The sequence below is a fragment of the Anser anser genome (assembly GCF_964211835.1).
Source record: "Anser anser genome assembly, chromosome: 8".
NCBI classification, from domain to species: domain Eukaryota; kingdom Metazoa; phylum Chordata; class Aves; order Anseriformes; family Anatidae; genus Anser; species Anser anser.
The window spans coordinates 19,575,672-19,600,879 of NC_139728.1; the positions used below are offsets into that span (position 1 = coordinate 19,575,672).

The 25,208-nt window shown below is 36.7% G+C and overlaps 1 protein-coding gene and 1 long non-coding RNA gene across 2 annotated transcripts in view; one reads left to right on the forward strand and one right to left on the reverse strand.

The window, feature by feature from the left end:
- Positions 1-3,078: 3,078 nt before the first annotated feature.
- LOC310903691 lies at positions 3,079-15,610 on the reverse strand. Its single transcript, XR_014587744.1, has 4 exons — positions 15,343-15,610; positions 8,768-8,845; positions 5,672-5,777; positions 3,079-3,924 (listed from the first exon to the last, which is right to left on the reverse strand). It is a non-coding gene; the product is annotated as an uncharacterized lncRNA (long non-coding RNA).
- A 4,052-nt stretch (positions 15,611-19,662) lies between these two features.
- Positions 19,663-25,208, forward strand: part of ADGRL4 (adhesion G protein-coupled receptor L4) — an 89,730-nt gene continuing 84,184 nt past the window's right edge. The window contains exon 1 of the mRNA XM_083846433.1: positions 19,663-19,733. Within this exon, the coding sequence (XP_083702559.1) occupies positions 19,679-19,733 (55 nt within the window). The 5' untranslated portion in view covers positions 19,663-19,678. The remainder of the gene's footprint in view (positions 19,734-25,208) is intronic.

Sequence of the window (25,208 nt, forward strand, 5' to 3'; positions counted from 1 at the left end):
TGCCCAGTGAGGGGAAAAAACTGTCCTCAATTTGTTCTGAAGTTACTTGTTCCATCTAGACTCATATTTTCTTCCCCACAGTGACTCCCATGTTCAAAGTAGGATTAGCCATAAAGGTGTATAACAGAAATCAAAGTTCCCTACCACAACTTGAAGGGGTGCCTTGAGTATCTCCTGGGCCATGATAGTTCGGCACAGGTCTCCTACCCGTGGATGGTGGTAAGTGTAGCTAGCAGAGAACATAATTCCTATAGGTTCTACCTGGAAACAGAAAGAAGAAAGCTGCCACCCTGGTGTGTGCTAGAAGTTGGTAAAGGGGTTATGTTTACCACTAACTCCCTTAGCAATCTCCCTTTTCTTTTGTCCTAAATTTGGCAAATGCAATGTTCCGTCCTGTCTTGACACACCATAATTAGCTGGGCCAGTAATCAATACTAGTAATGATTTTAGGGACAAAGTTGTTACTATTGATTAGAATACTTTCTGCCACCTTTCCTTTCCTGGCAGCATCATGGGGAGAAATATGTGGTTATTTAGAGGCCTTTTGACACTGCACTTCTACAGAACATTAAGGCATTTTCAACAATTAACCACAATCATCCTGTTTTTCTGCATACAGGGTCAGTTTTGGTCAGATCTACAAAACATTTTAGAAGTCTATACAATTGATAGGACATTAAAGTGACGTGTTTCCAAGGTGTCTTTTTATTACTACGCTGTGTCAACCATGGCCATGCCCACTGTGTTATATAACTGTTCAGCAAATCTGCCTTGATGATGGTGTTTTTTCAAAAAGCATTTTGGATTGAGAATAATAACCACAATCTGCTACAAGACAAATGTTGATGAAAGGAGGATGCCAGCAACAGAAAATGTAACAGAACTGGAATTTCTGACAGCAAAGCTGTGTGCAGCAGTGTTATTCACACGTCGAAATGCAATATTTCTCAGATAGCTCTGCCTTCTGATATGCAATATGGGCCTGATCCAAAGCCCATTTAAGTCAGTGGACTGATTCCCAATGACTTTAATGGGCTTTGGATTTCACCCTAATTGCACTGATGTTCCCTTTACTAAAGCTCTTAGTTACAGTGAAGCTCAACAATGCTCTGTTTGTTTTTTCCTCGGTTCCAGGTGTTAATATTTTCTCTCTCTCTATCTCAGTGAAGCCGCAATTATTAGGCAGGAAAGGAAAAAGCCCAGATCTTTCACCAACTGCGGTGAACTGCTGGACATAGATCTCTAATGCGCAGTGCTGAGTCACAGCGAGCAAGATGATGATCATCATGTAAAGGCAGCTAATAAAAGCAAAAGCGCAGTGGCATTTCAAGCCTGATTTGGCAATAAATGTCTCCATGCATGAATGGCCCACTCTAGTGAGAGAATAAAAAATACTTGTGAAATAGGAAAGTATGGAATATCAAATGGGGGCAGAGTTCAGTGGGAGGAAAGGTCTTAAGAGAATCAGTGAGGGAATTTCTCTTTTGCTGTAAAAACATAAAGGAAACAACTCTCAGTTCACAAAGGACATTGACAGTTTCTAGGACTGTTCTCTAAAAAGTATAAACAGCAACAAACCTGCCCAGGTATGTCTTTGAGGAGGCCTTCCAACTGAGAAAAGAGCACTTCACCTGTCTGGCAGGCAGCTCCCGTGGGGATATGACTATCTATCCATTTCCTATAAACAAAAGTTAGATAGAATATCTTGTGCTTCTTACCACAATTCAAAGGAAGATTTCTGACAAAATACCAACTTTTACATCACTAAATTCTCACCTCATCTGTTGAACAAAAATCAGCTTCCCACTAATCTGTGGCTGCCTTGGCATTTTTAGAAAGATGGGATACTCCTGTGACAACTACTTGCTAACTAAGTGTATTGACAGAAGCTGTCTATAACATAATTAGCTGCTTAAGCAAATTAAACAGATGGAAAATGGGGAATCAGCTATGAGAGAGGAATGGATGGACAGTTGGACACACACACATGACAACATATCCTTTTTCTCTGCAGTCTTTTTCTCTCTGAATTCTTCTCTTTTTTAAACAGAGAATAGAGAGGATCCTAATTTTTGCTCATTTGAAAAACAGCATGGTCCAGAGCTTCAGCTGAAGTAAAAAACAGAGCCCAGTAAAAGTCACTGGTCCTGAACTGTAGTATTAATTTTAGATTCTGAATATAACTGATTACAATGTAAATTTCATAGTAAATGTAAAAAAGTAGAAAAAGTATAAGACCAGGAAAGCTGAAAAATGAAAAATATTTCCTTTATTTTTTTCTGTTGAGTAAGAAAAAAATTACTTTTCTTTTACCGTCAGCAAAATATTCTGCTCCCCCTTCCAAGTTATTTAATCCATGCTGTATTTTAATTAGTTTCAAATGAAAAATGAACTTCAAAATAAAAATTCAGAGAGGTTCATTTAGAAAATGTCAAAGTGAAAGCTTTTGGCATTTCCAAAATGGAACATCTCAGTTTCAAAAGATGTCAAAATAAAATGTATCATTATTTGGCTAAAACTATTTGCATAATTCAGCCTGAATTTGCTAACGGGTTCTCTTTTCCTACTCAGGAAGGGGTTTTTTTTGTTGTTGTCTTTTAGCAAATTTATTATACAACACTTCTTTTCAACTCCAGATTTGATTCCATGTATGTGACGTTTAGTATGGAAAACATTATTTTACTTAACAAGGTAAAACATGCTATCAAGAGTTAGTAAGCTTGATCTGAAAAAGACAATAGGTGAGATACGCTAAATGAATGTTTTGATTATCAAAGTATGAACAGAAACTTTTTTTTTTTTTAGTACAATTTGCTGAAAATCCCCAGGAGTTAAAATGTTTCATGAAGATTCACATCTTCAGAATCTTCATAGGGAAAACGTTAGCAGTGAAATCCCAGTAGCTGAGTATCTCTCTGAGTGATTGTATGAACCACTAGTATTGTTTCATTATGATTGTTGTTGTGGAAGAAGATGTAAAATCTAATGTTAAGTCCTTGCTAGTATCTTGTGAATTCCACTTGCCTGTTTTAGCTGTATGCAAATATCTGTATTTAACTGACAGGGTGTTGGTTTTTTTTGGTTCAGTTTACAAATTGTGTAAGAGGCCAGGTTGGATGGGGCTTTGAACAACCTGGTCTAGAGGAAGGTGTCTCTGACCATGACAGCAAGGTTGGAACTAGATGGTCTTTAAGGTCCTTTCCAATCCAAACCATTCTATGTTTTTATATGATATTACATTGATTATTTCATAGAAACTATTTTCAGGTAACAGGTTAACACAGTTGTTCTTGTAAACCAAACAAAATGTTTCATTATCAGTAGGATTGTACAAGACTATGAAAAATGGTATCTGAAAATTTGGTTAGTTTTTTAATACTGTAGAATAACTGGGTAAACTATACACGTCTCAGTGAAATGTTATTCGGGCTGTAAAAATCCCACATACAACTAGCCTTACCCTTTTAAGTTCATATTATTTCCCACCGAAAGGATGTATGCCACACCATTTATAGCCCTAATCCTTCAAATATTAAGACAAGCATGCAACACATTTGCTTTAGCTGTCTGTTTGTTATATGATACAGGATAGGAATTTAACTGTGAGCCTAAATAAAGGCTTCAAGAAAAACCTGCAGTGCAATTTTTGTTGCAAACGTAATAATTTTGAAATGTTTCCATTAAAAAAAAATAGTTAAAAAAAATGTTTTTAAAAGATTTTTTAAATTACCATGGAAATATTTATTTACAGTCCTGTGTCTAAATATTCACTGCTTCCATTGTCTACCACTTTGCCTATGCTATATCATCAGTCTCTTCTCTGAGAGTCACCAGCCTTCCCTTCCATGATCTGCAGCTCTTCATTGCCACTTGGACACAAATAACATGCACTGGTGGTGTCTCTTACACGGTCAGTTAAGGCTCCTGGATGGATAAGTATATGTTACTCATTTGCTTTATGCTTAGCCTGGCAGCTTTTTTTTAATGTTATATCAGTGGAAGCTGTAATGAAAAATCAAAGGCTTTGTAGACTAGAGATAACAGATATCTTAAAATTTCTTTGATTTAAAAAGCACAAAAATGTTTAGTTTAGTTAACATTAATAAGTTATATTCCCAGTAACACTGAAATGAGTAAAGGTCTCATGGTGAATTGTATACTGTTAGTATGTTTTTTTGTTTGATCTTGGTCATAGATGTATTATTTTCTTCTGAAGTCTAAGTATAATTTATTAGTCAGGTTGAATGGTCAGAAAGAAAGTTGTTCATTGACCTGAAGAAATGTATGGTGACTCCATGATGATGAAGAACATAAAAGAGCCTCCTTCTTGGGAAATATTGCAGTTGATAGGGAGTGTTTGAAGGAGAACGTGTCAAAGAGACTGACAGCAACATGAACAAAAGGAGGAAGGGAAATAGAAGATGAGAGTCTGAATTTGTTCTCTTTGAGATTTCACGTTTAGGAATTAACAAAGAAAGGGTCATTATCTGGGCAGCATAACTTCCTGAACCCAGCTTTTATCTCCTCTTGTCCTTTTATGTAATTGAAAAAAAGGGTCTTTGACACAGAAGAACACTGGAAGAACTGCAGGAAATGTAATGGACTCAGGGGAAAATCCCTCCAGTGCATAGCTTTTCAGTGCTTCTTCTCAGGGGGCAGGATGTGGCAACCTCTTTCTTGCACCCCGGGTTCACTGCTGTTTGGAGGCTGGCTGTCTCCCTCTGAAGTCAGGAACTGTTTGTTGTGCTCTTTAAATGTTCCTCTCTCATTTTTTGCTAGTTGCTATGCTTCTCAAGAACTGTGTTAAGTCTTTCCACAAGCTCTTTGATCCGAGTCTATTCCTTTACTAATCCAGCTCTACTTAATCAAAGAGAAATTCCACTCTTCATTCATAATCCAATTATAGCATTATACATTAAGCCAAATATTTGCTATACTATATAGAGTACACACACACACACACACACACATATATATATCGCCATGAATGGGGTTATTAGATTGTACATCCCACTAATGCAAGCTGTGAAAGGCAAATAAGCTTGGAAGTTACCTAATATTCTGCTGGCATTTTATTCATTATTTCTCTCCCTGGCCTCATCCTTAACCCTCCCCACCTTTCTTAACCTAGTCTAACTCTTCTCCTCAGCTCTTGCCTGGCTTGAGCCTAGAGAATCTCTTCCAGTTTAGTACAAAGGAAACTCAACTCACATCACAGTGACAAAACCCATTGGGCAGGAACTGTCCTGCAGTGGGGAATCTGCCCATTAGAATAAAGAAGAAAAATAAGTTAAGGAGTTATGAGGTTAACAGCAGGTCTGCAAAAACAACTTCAGGAATGAAAGAACTACATAATTGATTCAGATTTTATCCAATTTTAGAACCAACTTTTACAGTCCTTGTGATCAGCTGTGGGTCAGTTCTCTTAATTCTGTCACCCTGATATGCGTCTGTATAAGAAAACATTGTTATTTTCCCGTGACAGTTAGAATTGCTCCATTTTTATAGATCAAAGTAAGCAATCGTAAAAATGCATGATTATAACAGCAAACTTTAATGCAAAAATAATATTATAAATATGATGAGCTGCTCAGCTCCACACAGAGGGGGAAAAAAAAAAAAAAAGCAAAACAAAAATAGCAAACCCAGAGGATACAGGAGTTATTTTTACCTGAACAAGAGCAGGATGAAGGGTCTCCTGTAAGTACAGCTCCAGTAGGTTGCTTGGTTTAGCAAAACAGCTGTTCATATTCAGAATGGTCTGTATAGACAGTAAGCTACAAGGTAAAAGAGACATGAAGGGACGTATGCATAAATGCACCCATGTATTTTTGTAGTTTGCTGGGCTTGAAGACTGTAAGGCTAAGAAAACAAGACACAAAAGAAAAGCTGTTTCCTTTGCGACTTTCCTTTGCAAATATTTAATAACTGTGTAGTAAATATTTACTAAAGAAAATAACAAGGAAAATTCTCCTCTGCAGTTTGCTGTGTCAAATTTAGAGACTACTCAACTATTAAAATATGAAAAAAGGGGATTTCAGCCTTGATTTAAATGCAAATCTCAACCCAATCTTAATTCAGGAAATATTAGCAACACACCATTATAAAATAAACCATTCAATGTATTTACAGGGCTCAGCTTTCCTACCATCCTTCCTCCCAGAATGTGTCAGTCACCAGGAAGGAGAGCTTTCTACTTGATGAGGTGCTGGATAAGAGATGCTACTGGCCAAACCCCAGTCTTATCATTTATACAGGATTTCTAACAAATTCTCCTGTTTCCTCTGGTAGATATATTTTAACTGCTATATATGTTTGAAAGCATAATTCATGCTGGCAAGTATATAGCAGTTGTATCTATTCTAGAGTTTTAGAATTGCCAATATTTATGCAAAAAGTAATTCAGTTTTTGGTGTGAAATGCAAGCTGTGTTTTCTTCAACACGTAACAGTTTAGAAATGCTCAGGACAGTCAGATGCTTAACTATTTATTTTGTCTGAGTTTTTTTTTGCTACAGATTGCTTTAGGGCAGTATTTCATTGGTTAGCTGAATGTTTAAATTCAGCTCTACAGTGTTGAGGGATCTAGGCATTTTAAGTTCTACTTCAGGTAAACAAGACATGGGAGCATTCCTCTGACTTTCATCACTGCACTTACAGATCTTTTTTCTCATTTTAGCTGATCAATGAAGTGCAAATTCTTCTGCTTGATTGCAAGTTTCTATTTATACAATGGTCCATTATACCATTTCTTAGGGTCTTGACTATTGCTATAGGTCAGTCCAGGTGTAAAGCTAACCAGCACAAATTGAAGACTTTAAAAGTATATTTTTCAGTTTAATGCCCAATCAATTTCATATGACAATCTAATGGACTCTGCTATAGTTTTTAGGCAATAGAGGAGCAGTTTCAAGAACTGCTCATGAAAAAAATAATCATAATAATGTTATGAGATAAAGGAAGAGACTCAATCAGCCAGCCAGATATTCCAGACCTGATCTGATGTACGTGAATGCTTGAAGGTCTCCCATGAAAATACCTTTGGGTCTTAATTCTCTCTTATAAGGAGCTAAATATAGTACCAAAGAGGTATGGTCCCAGGCAAGACAGGTGTAAGCACTTAACCTCATGCTCAGTTTAATTCCTGGGATTCAGCTCCTGTGAGTGCACAAGTAATGTTCATTGGAAACACTGATGTGAGATAATTCAGTTTCCCAGGCTACTGGGTTGAGGTTTGAATCTCAGTTAAGGTTTTATAAGAGATACCACTACTTGTATCTATCTTTCCATTATATATATATATATATATATATGTATGTATGTATGTGTATATATAGATATGCACATGTATAAGGGAAAAAGAATTAAAGGGGTTTATCATTATTTCAATAGTACTGAGAAAAGCTGTTAGTAGAGTTAAATAGAAACTTAAGGTGAACGTTTCTGTTACTGTACTGGAATGTAGATTTCAGCTTCTTTTGTAGTCAGATTCATTATTTGAACATATTTATTCATTTTTAATCAGTGTTTCATTTTAAAATAGCTTTATACTTTCCCTCCATGCCAACACTTTATCCTTTATTTAAAAGTGAATGATAGAAGTGAATATCTGATTATGGAAACACACTGGAAAACACTGCCTGCCTACTCATTGTAAAATCAATTCCAATACCCAAACATGATTTTTAATAAAAGTTTGAGATCAAAGGACAAAGTGGCTATGTTCTTTGTAAAACAGCAAAGAATCCTTGTTTTAATGTATTTGAATAGGACGGGTGACACTAGCAAATTACATTACAGTAATGCAACAAGGAAAATAATCAATAAAATACAGGTTGTTTGAACTCACTGCTACAGTGAATGGTTGGTTTCGGTTTAAGAGCTCTGTCCTTGTCACTATACTGTGATTAAAGACAAAAATTGCTTGGCACCTTCTCATAACTTATGACCTTTTCTTTTCAAATAAAGATCCTGTTTCTGAGATCCCAACCTTAGTTTCTGCAAGGAACCATCATACATCTGTCTTAGTTAACTCATATACAAGCTGCTGTGTACAGGAGGCTGCCTATCTAGCAAGGTTTCCAGGTACTAATGAGATAATAGCTGCTGGCTTCTTACTGGCTCCTCAATTCATTCAAGGTTTGAATTTTGATCTGTAGAGTTCCAGAGAGTTTTGAAATGAGAGCTGTCAGGCTCGCTTCTCCATCACAGCCACCACCCTGATCAGTGGCAGTTCACCACCTGAATCCCCAAAAGTTTAGGGAGAGAAGTCTGTGAGTGGACCAAAGCTTAAGAAAACTAGCTAGAAGATTAAATCACCCCTGGGTCAGAAATAGCCCGAATGGTTGATCTTGACTTCTGGGGAAAGAACGGAAGATAGGATGGATTGTGTTTGCAGAGATATCAGCTTATTATGGGCTAGATTCATAATATGGAAGGAAATCATGTTCATTTTGTTGTAGGGAGAGCTCTGCTGGGCAACTAAGTAAAGGGCTACTTAATTATTTCTTATTGTCACTCTTGCCAGCACTGAAGACTTTTTATGCTTTGGAGAAAGAACAGATCCAAATAATTGCAATAAATTACTGCTCTTTGGGGTTTGAGGAGGAACGGGTGAAAGGAATGTCAGGGTTTCATGTCATTTCTATAGCTGGAAATATTAATGCATAATACGTATAAAAAATTCACCCACATATGGAAGATAAAAATGTGCTACTAAAACAGTGGGCTATAAAAATAAATAAATAAATAGAAATCAGTAAACTTACATTTGATAAAAATGAACTAAAGCCAGAAGAATCTAACTTGACTCAAAGCCAAACACTTCTTTTCTTTGGATTTGGCTCCTAAATGAAGACAAAAATAAAACAGATGCTAGAAATGTCAATTAAACACATTTTTCAATCTGTTTTTGATACTCTCTAGCTCCTTATAAACAGGCAGGCTTCTGCTTTTCAAATCACTACTACTCCTTATTTTTATTTTTTTAGGCAAAGAATTATGTTGTTTCTATAGAACATGACTTGGTGTATATATGGTTAGCATGTTCTTATAAGCCTGTTTTGCATGCATGTTCTAGCATTTAATAATTTGCTCAAAAGAACATCACAGTTATGTTTTGTAAACATTACCACAATGGCTAGTGGAAATTACTACTACCTCTACTGATCACCTACTTGCTCCTGTTTTATACATACAAATTATGGAGGCTGACTCCTTAATATCTGCTAAGCAGACTTATTGTAAGATGAGAACCTGAGGAAATAATACCTAGGAGATTTCAAAAATGTCATTTACTTTTCAGTGTTTATTCTGTGTATTTTCTGTCTTCTTGGGTTAAGCAATTTTGCCTGGGAAGTCTGGTTTGTGTTCACTTCTCTGTTACACCTTTCTTCTGAGAAAGTTTTGCCAGAGTTTTCTCAAGAATTTATACATCAAAACCTAAGAAAATATATACAATTTGCTCTTTTGTTTTGAAAAATGGCCATTCACAAAGTGTAAATCGGGAACTGTATTTGATCTTTTCATTTGGCTTTTCTTTTAGTTAAAAGAAAAATTATTTCTTTAGTAAAATGGCTTGAAATGTTTGATGTTCAACGTGTTTATTGTTTGACATTTAGCTGTGTAAACATATAGTTGATTTCAGCACTTACCTGCCATGCAACAGGGACTGTTCATGGTCTGGGGTGCTAACTGGAGAGGAGGAGAGACTGCACCTCCCTATTTCCACCTCTCCTGTTGAGGAAAATGTACTGTAGAGCCCCATAGTGATCCACTCCAATATCTTGTAGCTCTGGGGAAAATTGGCCTAGACCCTCAAACTATTATTTGCAACTTGACTATTCACAGCTGGAATAGCTATGGGTTTGTTGTTTGTAAAACATCCATGAATTTCACCGCAGGCCTTTCTAGCAATATTGAAGCATCTGTGAATCAAACTGTTCCCCAGCTGTTCATTCACTACCTGCCGTCTCCTCTAGCACCACATCCCTATTAACGCTGATGGTTACACTGTGCTCCTGGTGTGCTCCTGCCACACCACTCCTCTCTTACTACAGCTACAGGCCTTAATTCCCAACAAGGAGATGAGTATTATTTCTTCAATAAAAACTTACCAATGATTGGAATTCCTGCCAGTGTTTCACTGGCAAGCATCCATGTTTATATGTCAACCATTTTTTTTTGTCTTTGCAAAGCAGTCAGAAACACTCAAGGTGATTTCCTACCTTTAATAAAATAAATCATGATAATAAAAAAGGGAGTATTTGCATTAGGAAGGGCAAAAATGATTTAGAGGCCGTGGAAAATATAAAGAATATCCAAAAGTATTGTTCTGGAGCTTATTTTTAAACGAAAAGAGCAAATCAACTCAGAAGTCCTTAATAAAAGACCTTATCAGCCTTATTGCATTTCTAGATTGGTGAAAACTGTTCAAACACTTACTTCCTAGTTGGTTCTTTGTTAGAAGAGGACAGTGGAAAAAGAGACCAGAGATTAATCTGTGTCCTCACATGTGGAGAGAATTCCTTGGCTTTTTCAAGTATACATAGTGTTATTTCCAGCTACTAATACATGATATCCAAAGATCATGATGCTCAGGTAGGAATTCAGAGTCTAAGGAGCTTTTCTAGGTTTCACCTAAAGCTAAATCTTGTTGTAAAATGTCCATGATTATTGTATGCTTCATCCTGAAAGGCACAGGCAAGTTCTAGGTCTATTTTAGAAAGCTTAAACAAAATTAATTAGTCTGTGCTGTTGATCAGGGAAATATATGGTCTTCTATGTGACAGAGAAGTTCTAATGCCTCCGTGCATTGGACCAGAAACTTGCAATTTGATGAGTACTGCCGTGCCTGAAATGTAATGGGGTCTTATTGACTTTTATGGAAGTTTTGCATTCAGCCACAATGGAGTCATCATTTTCTTTATTCTCAAGAGATCTGCAGATTTCTTTAAGAAAAGAACTCATACCCTTTGTTTTAATTCATGATTTTAAGCTACCTTAAACTTCTCAGGTGGCAGTGAAAATGTAAAAGCAATTAGTGAATTGAAAGAAGGTGGAATTGCTTTTTCCTGTACATATATATTTTAATCCTGTTTTCTGTCAAAGTAATTTTCTCATGGGAGGTAGCAGCATCCTCTTGCTATTCATCTATATACCTGGGTGGGCAGAAAAAGCTGAGATGACATATACATCTTGTCTGATACATCTTTCGAAGAGAGCCATCAAACATTAGTGACATGCACCCTCTGGCAGCTGTAGTTGCCTAGAATTCTGAAGTGGAATTGGACTGGTATATGCCCAAATATTTTACAGAGGTTTAGCTGGGAAAGATATTCTAGTTCTGTTTTACAGAGAAACCGTGCCACTGATATGAGGAGTGAAATTTTCTTATTTTAAGATGAGTGACTTTTTTCTTTTTCATATGGGACTACATCTGTATCCGTACTGTCATTACCACTACTACTACAGTTTTTACTAATACTTACTCTGGAGATATAAGTTCACACAAATACTATGCCAACCATTTTATTCTAGGCAGTGAGCTTCACGTTGTCATTAAGGGTACTTAATACATGTGGTCTTCACAGATCACCTTAAAATGTATTGGCTTTTTACTTCTTAAGATATGTCCCCAACTATTTTTACTATAAACATGTGATAACTTCAGGAAGTATCATTACTTTAGGAAAAACAATATCCTCTGTGTTGCTTTTTTGAAACTCAATTCTCTGCACTCAGATCGTCTAATGGGTAAGTGGACCTTTAGTTAGTTTGAAGTGGTCATTTGTTTCCTCTTCTATTCTTCATGTTCTGATCTTCCACAACTAATGTTGGTATAGTATTGGTTTAGCTTAAGTTCTCCAAGAAAATGTTATATCATTTTTTATATCAGAGGCAATACCTGTGAATTCTACTCACCTCACTTTTACTTCAGATTTTTAGCAAGATAAAATTTTATAGACATATGAAAACAACTGGAATTCATGTGTTTTTTTCCCCTGTGTAGCATTTCTGCTACACTGATATAATTAAAGATATGCTCTAAACAAGAGAAGATATATATATATTTATACTTTTTTAGTCTCATTGCCTTTTGAAGGTACTTTGATGTATTGACTTACCAAAAAAAAAAAAAAATGGGAATAGAATTGCTAATTACGTGGTAGCCACAATTTCTGCCATTAGCAAAGCATATTCATGCAGGTTTCATCCATGGCTGCCTGGCATCTCAGCTCTGAATCTGCACCCCATCCACAACCTGCTGTTGGAAAAGCTCTGATTGCTGCAGCCATCCATATATGCCCCAAAGCCCCTTTCTGGGCTCAGCTAACAAGTATTAATGGCTTTGCTAAGCTGAGTGTCTGCAGTTCTTAAGATAGTGTCTTGGAAAAGTTTTTCATTTTTCTCAATGAATTAGTGAGCATTTCTGTTCACTCCCTTTAGAAGCTGAAGATTAAGAGGAGCATCATACTGCAGGTATTATTAGACAAAAACAATGGATATTAAGCCATTATTTGTACATTAGCAAGTTTTCCCCAGGTAGGTTTTATCATTTCAAGACATTTTGTTTTGTGTTGTTCTTTTTTTGTCTAATCACCTCTAAAATTATGAACACTCCAAGAATAAAACATCCTGAATAGCAAAGCAGCTTGAAATATTCATAACTAAGAATGCAACTGGTAATGCTCATAAACAAAGTTGTTTGGAGACCCCTTTATTAATTTTTAATTTATTTTCAGTCAATTCCTTATTACTTCCAAATTCCTGTAGGGGATTCTGTTAATTAGTCATGTGTAAAATATTCATTAAAAACAGCTTCCTATTTTCTTCTTTTATTGCAAATTTACATTTCTAATCTTATAACCAAAATAAATGCCATTGGGTAGAGAGACCACATTAATTTTGATCAACCCCTTGAAATAGAAACACAGAGAACAAAAGATATGGTAATAAAATCATAGCTACATTGTGATACCAACTAGCTAGAAACATGTATGCATATTTCAAACCATTGTCTACTTCAAATATAAACAACAGAAATTTTTGTTTTTTTATGATTTTTTTTAAGGGAAGAAGAAATAAGAAAGAAAATTACAGTCTTCCACTGACACTTGCCATGCACATTTACCCTTCTGAATTTGATAGGTCTAGGTACAGAAAAAAATATACTACTTTTGAAAGTTGGCCCAAAAATTGGAGGCAAAAAAAATCTTTCCAAACAAATTGCAGTTAAGTTTTTCTCCATTCTCACTTTTAATCTAATGATTAAATAGAGGAAATGTGCTCTTGTGATTTAGTTGGATGACTGGGTCTCAGCAGTCTGAATTCAATTTTACTTATGATATATAGTCACTTCCTGGCAACTCACTTAATCCCTCTGGACCTCAGTTCTCTCTGTGTAAACCCTGACTCATATTTCTGGCCTTGTGAATTCTTTGGACTTGTACTCAACTTTAAATATGTGATGAGGCCAATGGAAAGGAGTGATCACTATTAGTAGAAGGAGTTGAATACATGCACAAGTGCTTTTGGGGTCAAAATCTTTGGACTATCTGTCCTCAAGGGTAGGAGAAGGAGATGTTTCTGTCTTTCAGCTGTGTCAAGAAATGTGGAACATTACCATATTTTGGAACTTATTAACCATGACATAATCTATTCTCTTGTAACATCATGTTTATAATGCTACTCGATTTTTAACAGTGTATTATACTATAGGTCCCTTCTGTGTAGGTATGGATAAGCTAATGTTTCTTCCTCTTCTCAGCTGTCATGGTATTTATGAGCATAAGCATAGAGGAAATGTTCAGACAAATCTGTAAGTGTCGATAAAACTTCGTGAGCAAATCAGAAGCCAAGCCTGTAGCCTGGCAAAAATCTCCATAAAATCAGGGGCTATTCTTTTCTCTCAACGGGGTACATCTCCCACTGATGTCAGGCATATGGTTAATTTTCTAAAATAAAGTCAGCTTGGTTTCTTTCTCTTTTGTTGTCAGGATGGCAGATACTCCAAAAGGAAATGTTTTTATGCCTTTTCATTGTCCTGGAGAAAAGACACTAAAGAGAACAGGGAGAAATACTCTGGAAATGGTACCTACAGTTGAGTAGCAACCTCTGAGAATATAAGTCATGGCAAAATATTGGCCAAAGCCACAGTGTTTACCCTTTAATCTCTTTTTACACTAAATATACAGAGGTTGTTGTGGTTTCCTGCCATGCAGAGGAGACTGGAAAAAAAGTAAAACCATATCCTGTTAGAGGGATAGGAATAAAAAATTCTGTATATACAAAGAAAAAAAATCAAGGTAACATAAAACAAAAATTAGTATTCTAGTTCCAGCAGATCTGCACTGGAGCTAGAATGATTGAGATTTGTATGACCATATCGAGGCACATCAGCATGATTTTGCTCCTGACAACATTTCTGGTTTTGAAAGGCTCTTCCTCCACCAAACTGATCCAATTGTAAGGCAGCAGGGCCAGTTCTGAATATTCATATAATAATCAGTGACTCCTGTGAGCTGCTATCTGCTCCTCTAGGGGTACCCGGCACACCAGAACAGTGGCCAGTATGGGAAAGAATGAGACCAACAGGCCAGAAGGCTGTTCTTTACCTAGAGAGAAGCACCTGGAATCCACAGAAGCAGAGACAGCAGCAGGGAATTGCAAAAGGCAATGTTGAACCTTCCCGCTATACAAGTGTAAATTAATTATTTGATTCTCCAAGTAGTTATACACTTTGGTCATCATGAAATCCTAGCCTGGGCATTGCAATGGAGGATAAAGGATAGGACTATGTGGAATGGTGTTGTTGGCAGGCACAGTACAGCTTTTGTAGAGCTGCTGTGGAGAAGGAAGGCTCAATTCCATCTAGACTAGGGAAATCTGCATTTCATGTTAAATTGGCATTTCATGAAATGCTTCTCCTCTTGTGATGTCATTTACAACAAATTCCACTTGGACAAAATTCATAGTCTGTGGTATTCTAAACATAATTGAGGCAATTCAGAACTGCTTTGAAGCTTCCCTCTTGATCAGGAATGCTGCTGATCTGATTCTCCCACTCCATATCACTAGCGGTCTGTCACACTCCAGAAAGTGTTTAGAAACTGCAGCTGCTCCTGCTTGGTAGCATTTTGTACTCAGCTCACACAGGTATGGATTGCTATGCTATAAACATAAGATATGTCCCCATGTATTCTTCCCAGGAGAAAACTGACTTTTCAATGGCCTTTTTATGTGTAATCTTCCCCTACTTTATCCACTGCTTTTCCCTCCATCACTATCTTTGCAATTATTTTCTAAATAACACTTAAAAATGGATTTATAAATTGTAACTCACCACCCTTTTCTTCCATTCCTTGACAAAAGAGCTTATAACGGCTGCTCAGTTCAGATCCAGAGTTCTCCTCAGAAGCATTTAATGTATATAACATCAACTCTAAGTAAATAATTATTTATTGCTGCTTCTAATTCCAATGGCAGATTTGATCAAGGCCAAATTAATCACTGCCTTAAAATCATTAGAGATTATGTAGTACAGTGCTGGCTGAGCTGAGCCATGACTCAACCTGATAATACTCTATCTGAAAACTAATCACCATCCAGCATATCATCGTCTTGAGCCAGCAATTCATCTCCATTATCTCAGTGGTTTTCCTGATTGCAACTAGATCAAAACATCTTGCTGAAGTCCAGATTAATTTTACTTCATCCTTTTTTTCCCAACTTAGTATGTGGAAAAAGTCAATCAGTAATGCTAGCCTGAATTCAGCAAACTCAAGCCAGCTCCAGTGAGATGCTTTACAATCCATCAGTTCTCATAAATTAATTCCTCTGTGATCCTTTCCAGTTCTTCACCTGGAACAAATACCAGGTTAAAAGTTTTTGTCTCCAGGTCACTCATCCTTTCCTCATTGTTTGAACTGGAGCACTACATTTTTTTCAACATTTGGGCAGTGGATCTTTGTAAAATCTGCTAGATGATCCTGCTAATATCTCTGCTAGATCCTTTTCACAAGGATCACATCCCTTCAGAATCTGAAGTCTTCTTTCACTAACTTTTCTTAAGCATACATGTACATTTTACATTTTCACTTTGTCTTTTTGGATTTTGCTCCCAGTACATCTCTGCCGATGATTCTTTCCTGTTAGAAAGATGAGGGGATGAATTTACACAGGCATTTTGCCATGTCTAATTCTTTGTTGATTTTTTCCCCTTCTCTGTTATTCAGAAATCTTACTTAGTCTTTCGTTTTTCTTTTCCCCTAGTTATTTTTGAAGATTCTCTTATTTTTGTTTGTTTATTTATTTTACTTCTTTACTACTACAACACACAGGAGCTCATTATGTTTTAAAAAATCTCATTTTCTTCCCTCAGTTCTTTACTGCTAGCATGTATTTCAGGTGTTAGAGATATTTTTAATCACACTCTCTCTTTCTTTAAATTTCTTCTGCAAATCTCTTTTGTACTTAATACACTTCTGTTCTGAAGAAGAATTTTATTGTTTTAGTTGAAATTCTTCAAATACAAAACCCACAATATTAAAATGTTAAAATTAAAAGTGTTTGTGACTGCTCATTAGAGCAAAAGATTTAACAGGGGCCTTCCACAGTTTTCAAGGAAATAACTGAAAAAGGAACCATGAAATATATTATTCCTAAAACAAACTTACAAAGTATATCTGTTTTGAGGCATAGTGTATATGTTGGTACAGGAACTGAGATAATTTCCAATTAGGTTTATATTTTGACTCTTTTGCATCATTGATCTAGTAGGCCAGTACAGGGGTAATCCAGTAGGGATGAGTGTAGGAATGGCTGCTTTCATTGTCTGATTGTGGGTTTTTTGGTGGATATTTTCCTTTTTTTAATGCTTCCTACATGATTCCTTTTACCTGCCTCCTTATTCATTATTGATTTATGGAAGTACTAGGAGGATAATTGTGCTAAGAATTGCATGCAAAATGCATAGGGTTTTTGTTGTGTGTTGTGAGGGGTTTTTTTGTTTGTTTTGGTTTTGTTTTGTTGTTGTTTTCCAAGGGATACTGTGAATATGCTGTAGGCTATAATTGTTTTGGAAGATTTCACTGAATTAGAGTACTTAGATTCAAAATGACACAGTATTGTGCCTTCTAGGACTCCCAAGACATATATTTAGATCCTGCCTTGCCAAAGGCTTCCTATGTAATCGTAGCCACTCCCCTTATCTCTCTGTTCTTCAGGTTTCCAGCTAACTCTACCAAGACAGAAATGCTCCCCATCTTTCATCTTTCTGGGGAGATTATAACATGCTATGTATTTCACTTGATTTTTCCCCAAAATGCCCACCTTGACTTCAGGGGGATAATTTCAGTGCATGAAAACTCTATCAAAGACATTTTTTTTCTAGCAATAGAACTCATCAGTTGTTTAAGATGAATATGAGGCTTTAAACAAAATAATTTTAATGCTATTTGAATTGTGTTGTTTTCAAGATGTTACGCATGTTTTAACTAGTATGTCATAATCACAAAGCTGGAATTAAATGAAATTATGCTCTGAAAAGAAAACAATTTGATAATTTTCTTCTACTCTGTACCAAGGACATAAAATTTGAAATTTTCCCCTGTAAGCTTAATCCCTTTCATTTAGCCCCTAAGATCACTTCCCAGTTGTTTTCTTTCAAAAGTATATTTCCGTGTTATGAGAAGACATGTTATTTTTATCTGAAGTGCTTAATATACCACACTGTTAAAACTTTCCCAAAACAGTCAATCTTCAGTCTTAAAGGTTATTTCACTTTATTGCATTATATACCACAATTTCTGCTGCATTTGATCCATTTGAGCTGTGGAGCTGGTAATATTATACATAGTTTATACTTCACAGATATTTAATGTTTCACACATTAGCATTTAAAAATTGCCTTCACATCCCCTGTACTGATTCTTGTGGACCCCAACATACAGTATCATCAAGTGGCTTTGCCGTACACTCTTGATGAAAAGATGACATAGGAATCCCAGTGGGGACAAAGACAACCACAGATTTAAAAAAAAAAAAAAAAAAGCATCTAGTTGACCACTTTTCTTAAGCCTCATTGTAAGCTTATTTTTCTTCTTTTTATGATGGCATGCAGAGTATAACTGCCTGAGGGCACGCTTATTATAGACTGTATTTTGAAGCTGATTAAAAATAAATTCTCCATGCCTGTCTGAAACTTATTCCACAGAGAATCTTGTTTTATATCAGATGAGTAAAGGGATCTGTTGCTTAGTTAACTAGGTTCACCTTTTACCTCAGCACACATTTAAAAACTCGTATCAAATTTCCATTACACTTCATTTATTATCCAGTCTTTCTACTTTCATCAGAGAGAACATTATAATGACTGTGACTTTGAAAAGTTTTATAACTAGTGTATGTGTGTGTGTGTATATATATATTTATACATTATTATATTTTATTTATACTCCATATAAAAATTAGGCTATCAAGTCTGACAGAAAGATCTCTGTACCATAATAAACAGACTTGTCTTCACAATCACTCTGCAACACACAGGACTTGGCAAACTGTCAGACGGCAGGATGAAGAGGTAAAGCGCAGAATCTGCAAATTCTGGCCCTGCACGTGGGAATAGGTTCTGGGCTTTCCAAGAACTTGCAGAGAAAATGAAACTTGGCAGGATCCGTGCGGAAATTCATTTCATCTGTTTTCATTTTACACTGTCTGTCATCTAGTTCTTGATCACTAAATGAAAAAGAAAAATGAAATTCTGCCATATGCATTCTATAAATTTCAATTTAGCTATCAGGTGTCACACCTGCCATAACTTTGCTTTTTGCTGCGTTTCAGACAACAGACGTAATCATTTGTTTGTGTTGCCCATGTTGGTTTGGGAAAGTTTATTTATGGTAGTATTTGCAGTAAATCTGCTAGTTACCAACCATCACTGTATAAACCTATCACTTGAAATATAGACAGTTATGTCAGCTTGTATAGGAAACATATTGTATAATGTTAATTAAATGGCAATATTTATACCCTCTGCTCCTGTGCTGGAATGCTCTGAGCCCTGAAACTGATTGCTCTGACATTTTGAACAAAGTCACACAATGCAAGCTTCAGGATGATTTTCCCTAAGCAGGGAGGCACAGTTCATGTGTCACGTTTCTGTCTTGTTCATCCCCTCCAGGAGCATGCTGCCCTGCCAGAAAGGGCACAGCCAGCTCTGCTGCCGCTGCCTTCCCACGGGATTCACACCCACCCCCCCCCTCCAGCTGTAGAGGGTTCTTCTAGGTGAGGTCAGGGATGGGCGGCATGGCTATTTGGTAATTTCATCTTGCTGTGGTAGCTTTGGCCATGAAACTCTGGCTAGGACCAGCCCTTTCCCATGAAGGTTTCCCATGAAGGCTTTGAGTTTCAGTCCCCCAGGCATCACCAGCACCTTTCCCACACCCACAGAACCTCAATGCACCAGCATGGTAACAAGTCACTTTTTACTTATTCTGTCCAAACTTAAGTGTTCATACTCTCAGAAGAAAGACTCAGTACAGGGCAGATTTACACTGTAATTAGCCAGGAGGATTAATAGCAGCAAGTTAGCTCTCCACAAGTTTCAAATAGACTTATCGTGGCACTTCTTCACAATTTTTTTTTTTTCCGAGAAAAAAAAAAATACACTTGAAAAATGAATGAAGAAATTAATCTCCTCACCAAGAATCAGAAGAAAAAGAAAAAAAGCTACAGGTAGGTCAATTTTTGTTGGAAAACAGATTTGGTGGCAAGAATTTTTCATTGGTTCCCTTTCAATTTCTCTGAATTGCTTGTGACAAGAATGGATGGATGAAAATTAAAGTAAAATCTGAAACAGAAGTCAAAATGCTTTGCTCTGATGCAATATCTGGACATTTCAGTATTTGAAATTGAAAGGATTTTTCTATTTGAAGATTTTTTTTCCTTATTATTTTTATTTTGAAAATGATACATTCTGTTTTCAGTCAGTTCATGCTTTCTCATTTTGACTCAGGTTTTTGGAACTGTTTCAGGCTTTTTGGAATTGCTGGAAAACCAGAAAAGCTTCATGTGGTTATACACAAAGTACAAACATAAGCCTATCGATTTACCTTTTTTTATTTCCTCTTTTCATATTCTCTTCTTTAAAAAATAAATCTCTGAGCTATAATGTGAGACCAGGTATGCAACAAAAAATGCAAGGATAATCTATTTAATATTATTCCAGTAATAAAACACAAGTCATATTGCAGTCATATTAATGAATCTGCGTGATACCATGTATCATGCCACATACCTGAGTTTTGTTATATTGGATTATGGGATCATGAACTTTTTTTTTTCTTTTCTTTTCCATTTTTTTTCTTCTTTATCTTTTTAGTGGAGGTAGAGGGAAGATTCACATTCTAGTTCAACTTTAATTTATACCATAATTTTTAATGTCACTTCATTACAGGATTTTATACTTGCCCTTGGATAGTTAAGGATTTTACAGGCTTTTCATTAATTATAGTAATTTTGAAAAGTTCCAATTCATGCTCTGATAAATGTTGGTCCAGGATTTGAGAAAAATATAATCTATTTGGAGGAAAGTAGGGAAAGGATTCATAGGGTGAAAGTGAACATCTGTAGAGTGACTTACTGGATATGATTTTTGAAAATAATCCACTTGGGTTATAATAAGAAAACAGCTGTGGGGGAATCTGTCACGTTGCATACTGATAAGCATTGTACAGATGGGCCAATGTTCTCCCTGCACACATACACCCGTACACTCTGTCATATCATCCAAAGGTGAGTGCATAATTCAGGACATGATTCGTAAGTTTGTTAGTTTCCCAAAGCTGGGAAAAATATCATTACATTAGTGCTCAAACTTATTTGGCAATGAAATTAAAACAACAATTAGCTTAATGTATTTTTTCTGTCTTTCTCTTTGATTTCCTTGTATTGCACAAGCTTATAGTTTAATTGAAAGATATGTTTTATTGTAATTTTTTTTTTTTGTGGAGCAATGTCAAGCGTCTGTACTTCAATGACACTAAGCTGCTGCCAGTCCCACCTCTTGTAGTTGCATGCTTCTGTTGCCCCAGCAGTTGGGCTGATGGTTTCAATGCCAGCGTGCCATTGCCAGGCACGTACCAGCTCAGCTTGTGGACCTCTGTCTCACTTGTGTGCCTTTCATAGGAAATCCACTTAAGTGTAAAAATAGGCAGTGCGTTATACTTGCATCTCTCAGGAAGCCAAAGCACCCTATACCTATTAATAAAACTGTTGAGAGTCATGTATATCAGAGCATCTATCTCTTGCTTTTTTAGCATTTGACAGATTTAATCAATTAAACTCCTATGCTCTATTCATAGCTCAGGTTTTTTATGGTACAGAGATTTGCATTCCAATTAGCACTCACATAGACAGTTTTCATGTTAACCTGATCAGTAGTATTTCCCCCTTCTTGGTGTCTATCTTATTCCATTGAGACAGCAACAATGTGTCAGGAAGAGCATCTCTGTTACCTTCTGATTGAACAAAACTCTCTTAGGCTTCCTTTGAAATCTTGAGGGCTTGTCACTTGAGATGTTATTTTTTTAAGCATGAACAAATCTTGTCAGCCTAAGCTGAGAAATCAGCTGTATTTTATCAGCACTTTGGGATCAAACTTCACATTCAGTATTCCACACTGGGTGCTGTTTGTGAGACAAAACTGGAGGTTACAGTTTGCTTTAGGAGGACCATCTCTGGTGGAAAGGGATCAGTTTCTTACTGTTTACAGAATACATGCTTACAAAGAAATAGTTCAGACATTTCCATTTGTGTAATATATGAAGTGCTTAATATCTTGCAACACTTGCTTATTTATGTAGGCACATTATGTTGAATTAACTCCAGCTTCTTTGACTTAAAGTGCCTTGAATCCACACACAACTTTTTAAAGAGAATTAATTGGCATCATAGGTCTTTTGTAATTAATCCTCCTTAAGGCTGAGGTAATGCTGCTTTGCAGCAGGTCTATCACTTACCCAATTACACACTGATTGCTGCTCTCCCTAGTCTTCCATCTGGACATCTGCAGAGCTCTGGGACTCAAAGAGCTGGATGCTCAGTCCCATCTGGATGACTGTCACAAATGCAAACATCTACAAGATGGCATTGAAGTAAATAAAACTGAGACGGTAATTCCCTCTCCTACTCACGGTGCCATGTCAAAAGAAAAATGCTCTGTGATAGTGACTGAAGGTAGGGCAGGACAGATCCTCAGTCAATGCTCCCAACACCTCCCCACCTTCATGGGAAATGGAGTACTTTGGCAAGCTGTTCCACCAACACATGCATGCAGTGTGTTGGAAAGTTTTTCGCAAATTGCTCTGACCTGACAGGCACCCAATAAAACATGTCAGGCTCCCAAGGGACCATAAAGAATAAAAATACACCCTTTCTGTGTACATGCTAATGTCTGGGCAGGAGGAGACTTCTAACAGCAATCAAAATTATGTGACCTAGGAGGCAGGCAGAAGCTTGTTGTGCACAGGCTTTCCTGAGCCTGTGCCACAGAGAATGTAAAAGCAAGGAACAGGATCTGGGATCTGTGTCCTGATATTGAGCTGCACATCAGCACAGTGGGGCAGGGAGAGCACTGGGATAGAAACACTGCAAGGTATCCACTGCCAGCCTGCCATCCTGGTCGGTGCTATAGGAGTGTCCCTATTCTCACTCAGAAGACCTCTCCTGCTCTTCCCAACATGTCTGAGATGGGGCACATCACACACTTACAGCAAGGCTCCCATTTCCCTGCAGCACCACGTTCCATGGGGCAGGCTGTCCTCCAGCATCACAATCCTCCAGCACCTCTGCTCTGATTTGAACAAAATCTTTTTAACCTTAGACAAAGAAAGAGAAATCAGAGTGCGTAAATGTGGATGTTGATAGGTTAATGTTTAATTTAGGAACAATTTCAAAAAATTTTAATAATTTTTAAACATAGATTGTACTGTGGGTGCAAAGAGAGACCTGTAGTTGTGGATGTTGTGAAGGAGAGCTTACGGCAAAGCCAATGATTTGTCCTAGAATGCTCATTTCAAGACAGGGTTTATCCTTAGACTTGTCCTTCTAACCAGGTTTTCTTCCATTCCTGAGGGAGTCATTTCTCACCTGGTGGCAGGCTGAATTTTCTTAATGCCTATAGGGAATATTCAAGCTACCCAGTACATTCCCTGCTTGCTGCTTTTGCCTTTCAAGATTTTCATTTTTCAGTATTGCAGGCAAAAAGGATATCCCACTGCTTTAGGTTCTGGGGAGAATAAGGGTTTTCACATGGATGTTCTGTCACTTCAAATGAGTGCCAAATGGCTTAGCAGGATTGTCACCTTCTCCAGCATTAAATTCTTCAGCACTGCCTTTCCTCCCAGGATTGTCTCCTACCAGGCACTCTCACTGCTCACCAAGTTAAGAAGCAATGATGCACTGTGGGAAAACATTTGTAGAGAAATGCCTCCAAGGAAAAAAGAAAAAAAAAATCTTTTTACTTCATCCTCCAGATTTCCTTCTCCTGAAACCATAATGCTACTCCTCCAAAGCTACAAAGCCAAATCCATCTGACTGTGTGAGTGCCAATACAAGACATTATCCTGTTTATATTAAAGACTGCTGTAAGTGAGCAGTGTGTCTTCCAGGCTGCTCTCATGGCAGTTTAGAAATGAAGCTGGCAAAACACAGCTGAGTTATAGGAGAAGAATCGTGGCAGTTTAATACAGCAAGTCTCAGGCCTCCTGCCAGTTGTAGGAGGCATCTCATAAAGCACCGTGAGAAAAATCACAGAGCCAGCATGCAAAAGTTTGCACTGGTTTCCAGGCCAAAGTTGCCAATTATGAGGTCAAATGGAATCTGCAACTGAAATGGTTAACATGGGAATTTCTGTACATCAGCATAAGGAAGCAGTGTGGAAGCACTTACTTCCATTTAACATAGTCTAACATTAACTTCTTTTCCTCACTTTAAAACCCCCATGTAGACAAGCCTAATATGGTTATAAAATATCAAGATAACTTAAAGTTTAAAAGACTTTATTCTAATCCAGAGTAGTTTAAATCAGTTTCTTTTGGCCTTTTATATATTACATCAGAGAGCAAGAAATATTTAGTGTTTCATATTTCATCTAGCATCTTGAGCACACACATAAATATATATTTTAAAGAAGTTCTTAAAACATCTTTTTCTCGTAACATAGACCCATGTGAGAACCCTGAGAAAAGAATAAGTTACAAGCATACATAACAACCACACATCAGTTTAAAAAATGTACAATGGCTAAGCATGAAGGGGAGAGTTAAGGGATTATATGTGGAAGCAGTAACTCTAAAATCTCTATTATTCTAGGTTTAAGTCCCAACATTATCATTATTTTAATGGTGTTTTTATATGCTGTTGAGTAATAGTTTGTCCACATCCTGGCTTTTATCGAAGGAACTGCTTGTGCAGCATTTCTGATGGCAATAATCTCTACTACAGTTGTGGTCACTTAATTAAACTATTTGGAAGTTTACTTTAAGTGACATTTAAAACTGAAATTTCAAGTGCATTATTCTACCATGTTCTCTCTTGGTATTGTTCTGTAAAATGCCGTATTCAAGGAAATCCATGAAATTACAATTCAAAGACGGTGATAAGAATGGATTAGTTTTGTAGCATTTTTAGCTCTCATTACAATTTTTGTTGCAAGACTAAGTCTACAGATTGAGTGTAAAGTATATCAGGCTTTAAGTTCAGTGATAAGTCATTGTTAGGACAGAGAATTTTGTGATAACACAGGCAGAAGATTAATCCACTCTGATGACAGCCTTACAAGTCTATGAGGAACAGAACACAGAGCAAGATTTATCCACCGCGTTGACAAGGACAGTAAGGGGAATGGGAAATGGAACAAAATGAGTCCATTTGCATGACAACCTAAGACTATAATCATATGGTTCCACTCAAATCCTACAGTAATAGACCATAAAGAAAAAGCATAAACAAGGCACATCATTTAAAACTATATTGTACTCATCAACCTTTCCTGTGTCTGCAGAAAACATAATCAGGGAAGAAAAATTAATTTCAGTCTGCTAAATTACACTGTAAATGCAGAGGGGATACAACAGAATTGTTCAAACAAAGTTATTCATGTGGCTTTCATAAGTCTGAATAAATTCATTCTGCTCTGTATTCACAAAG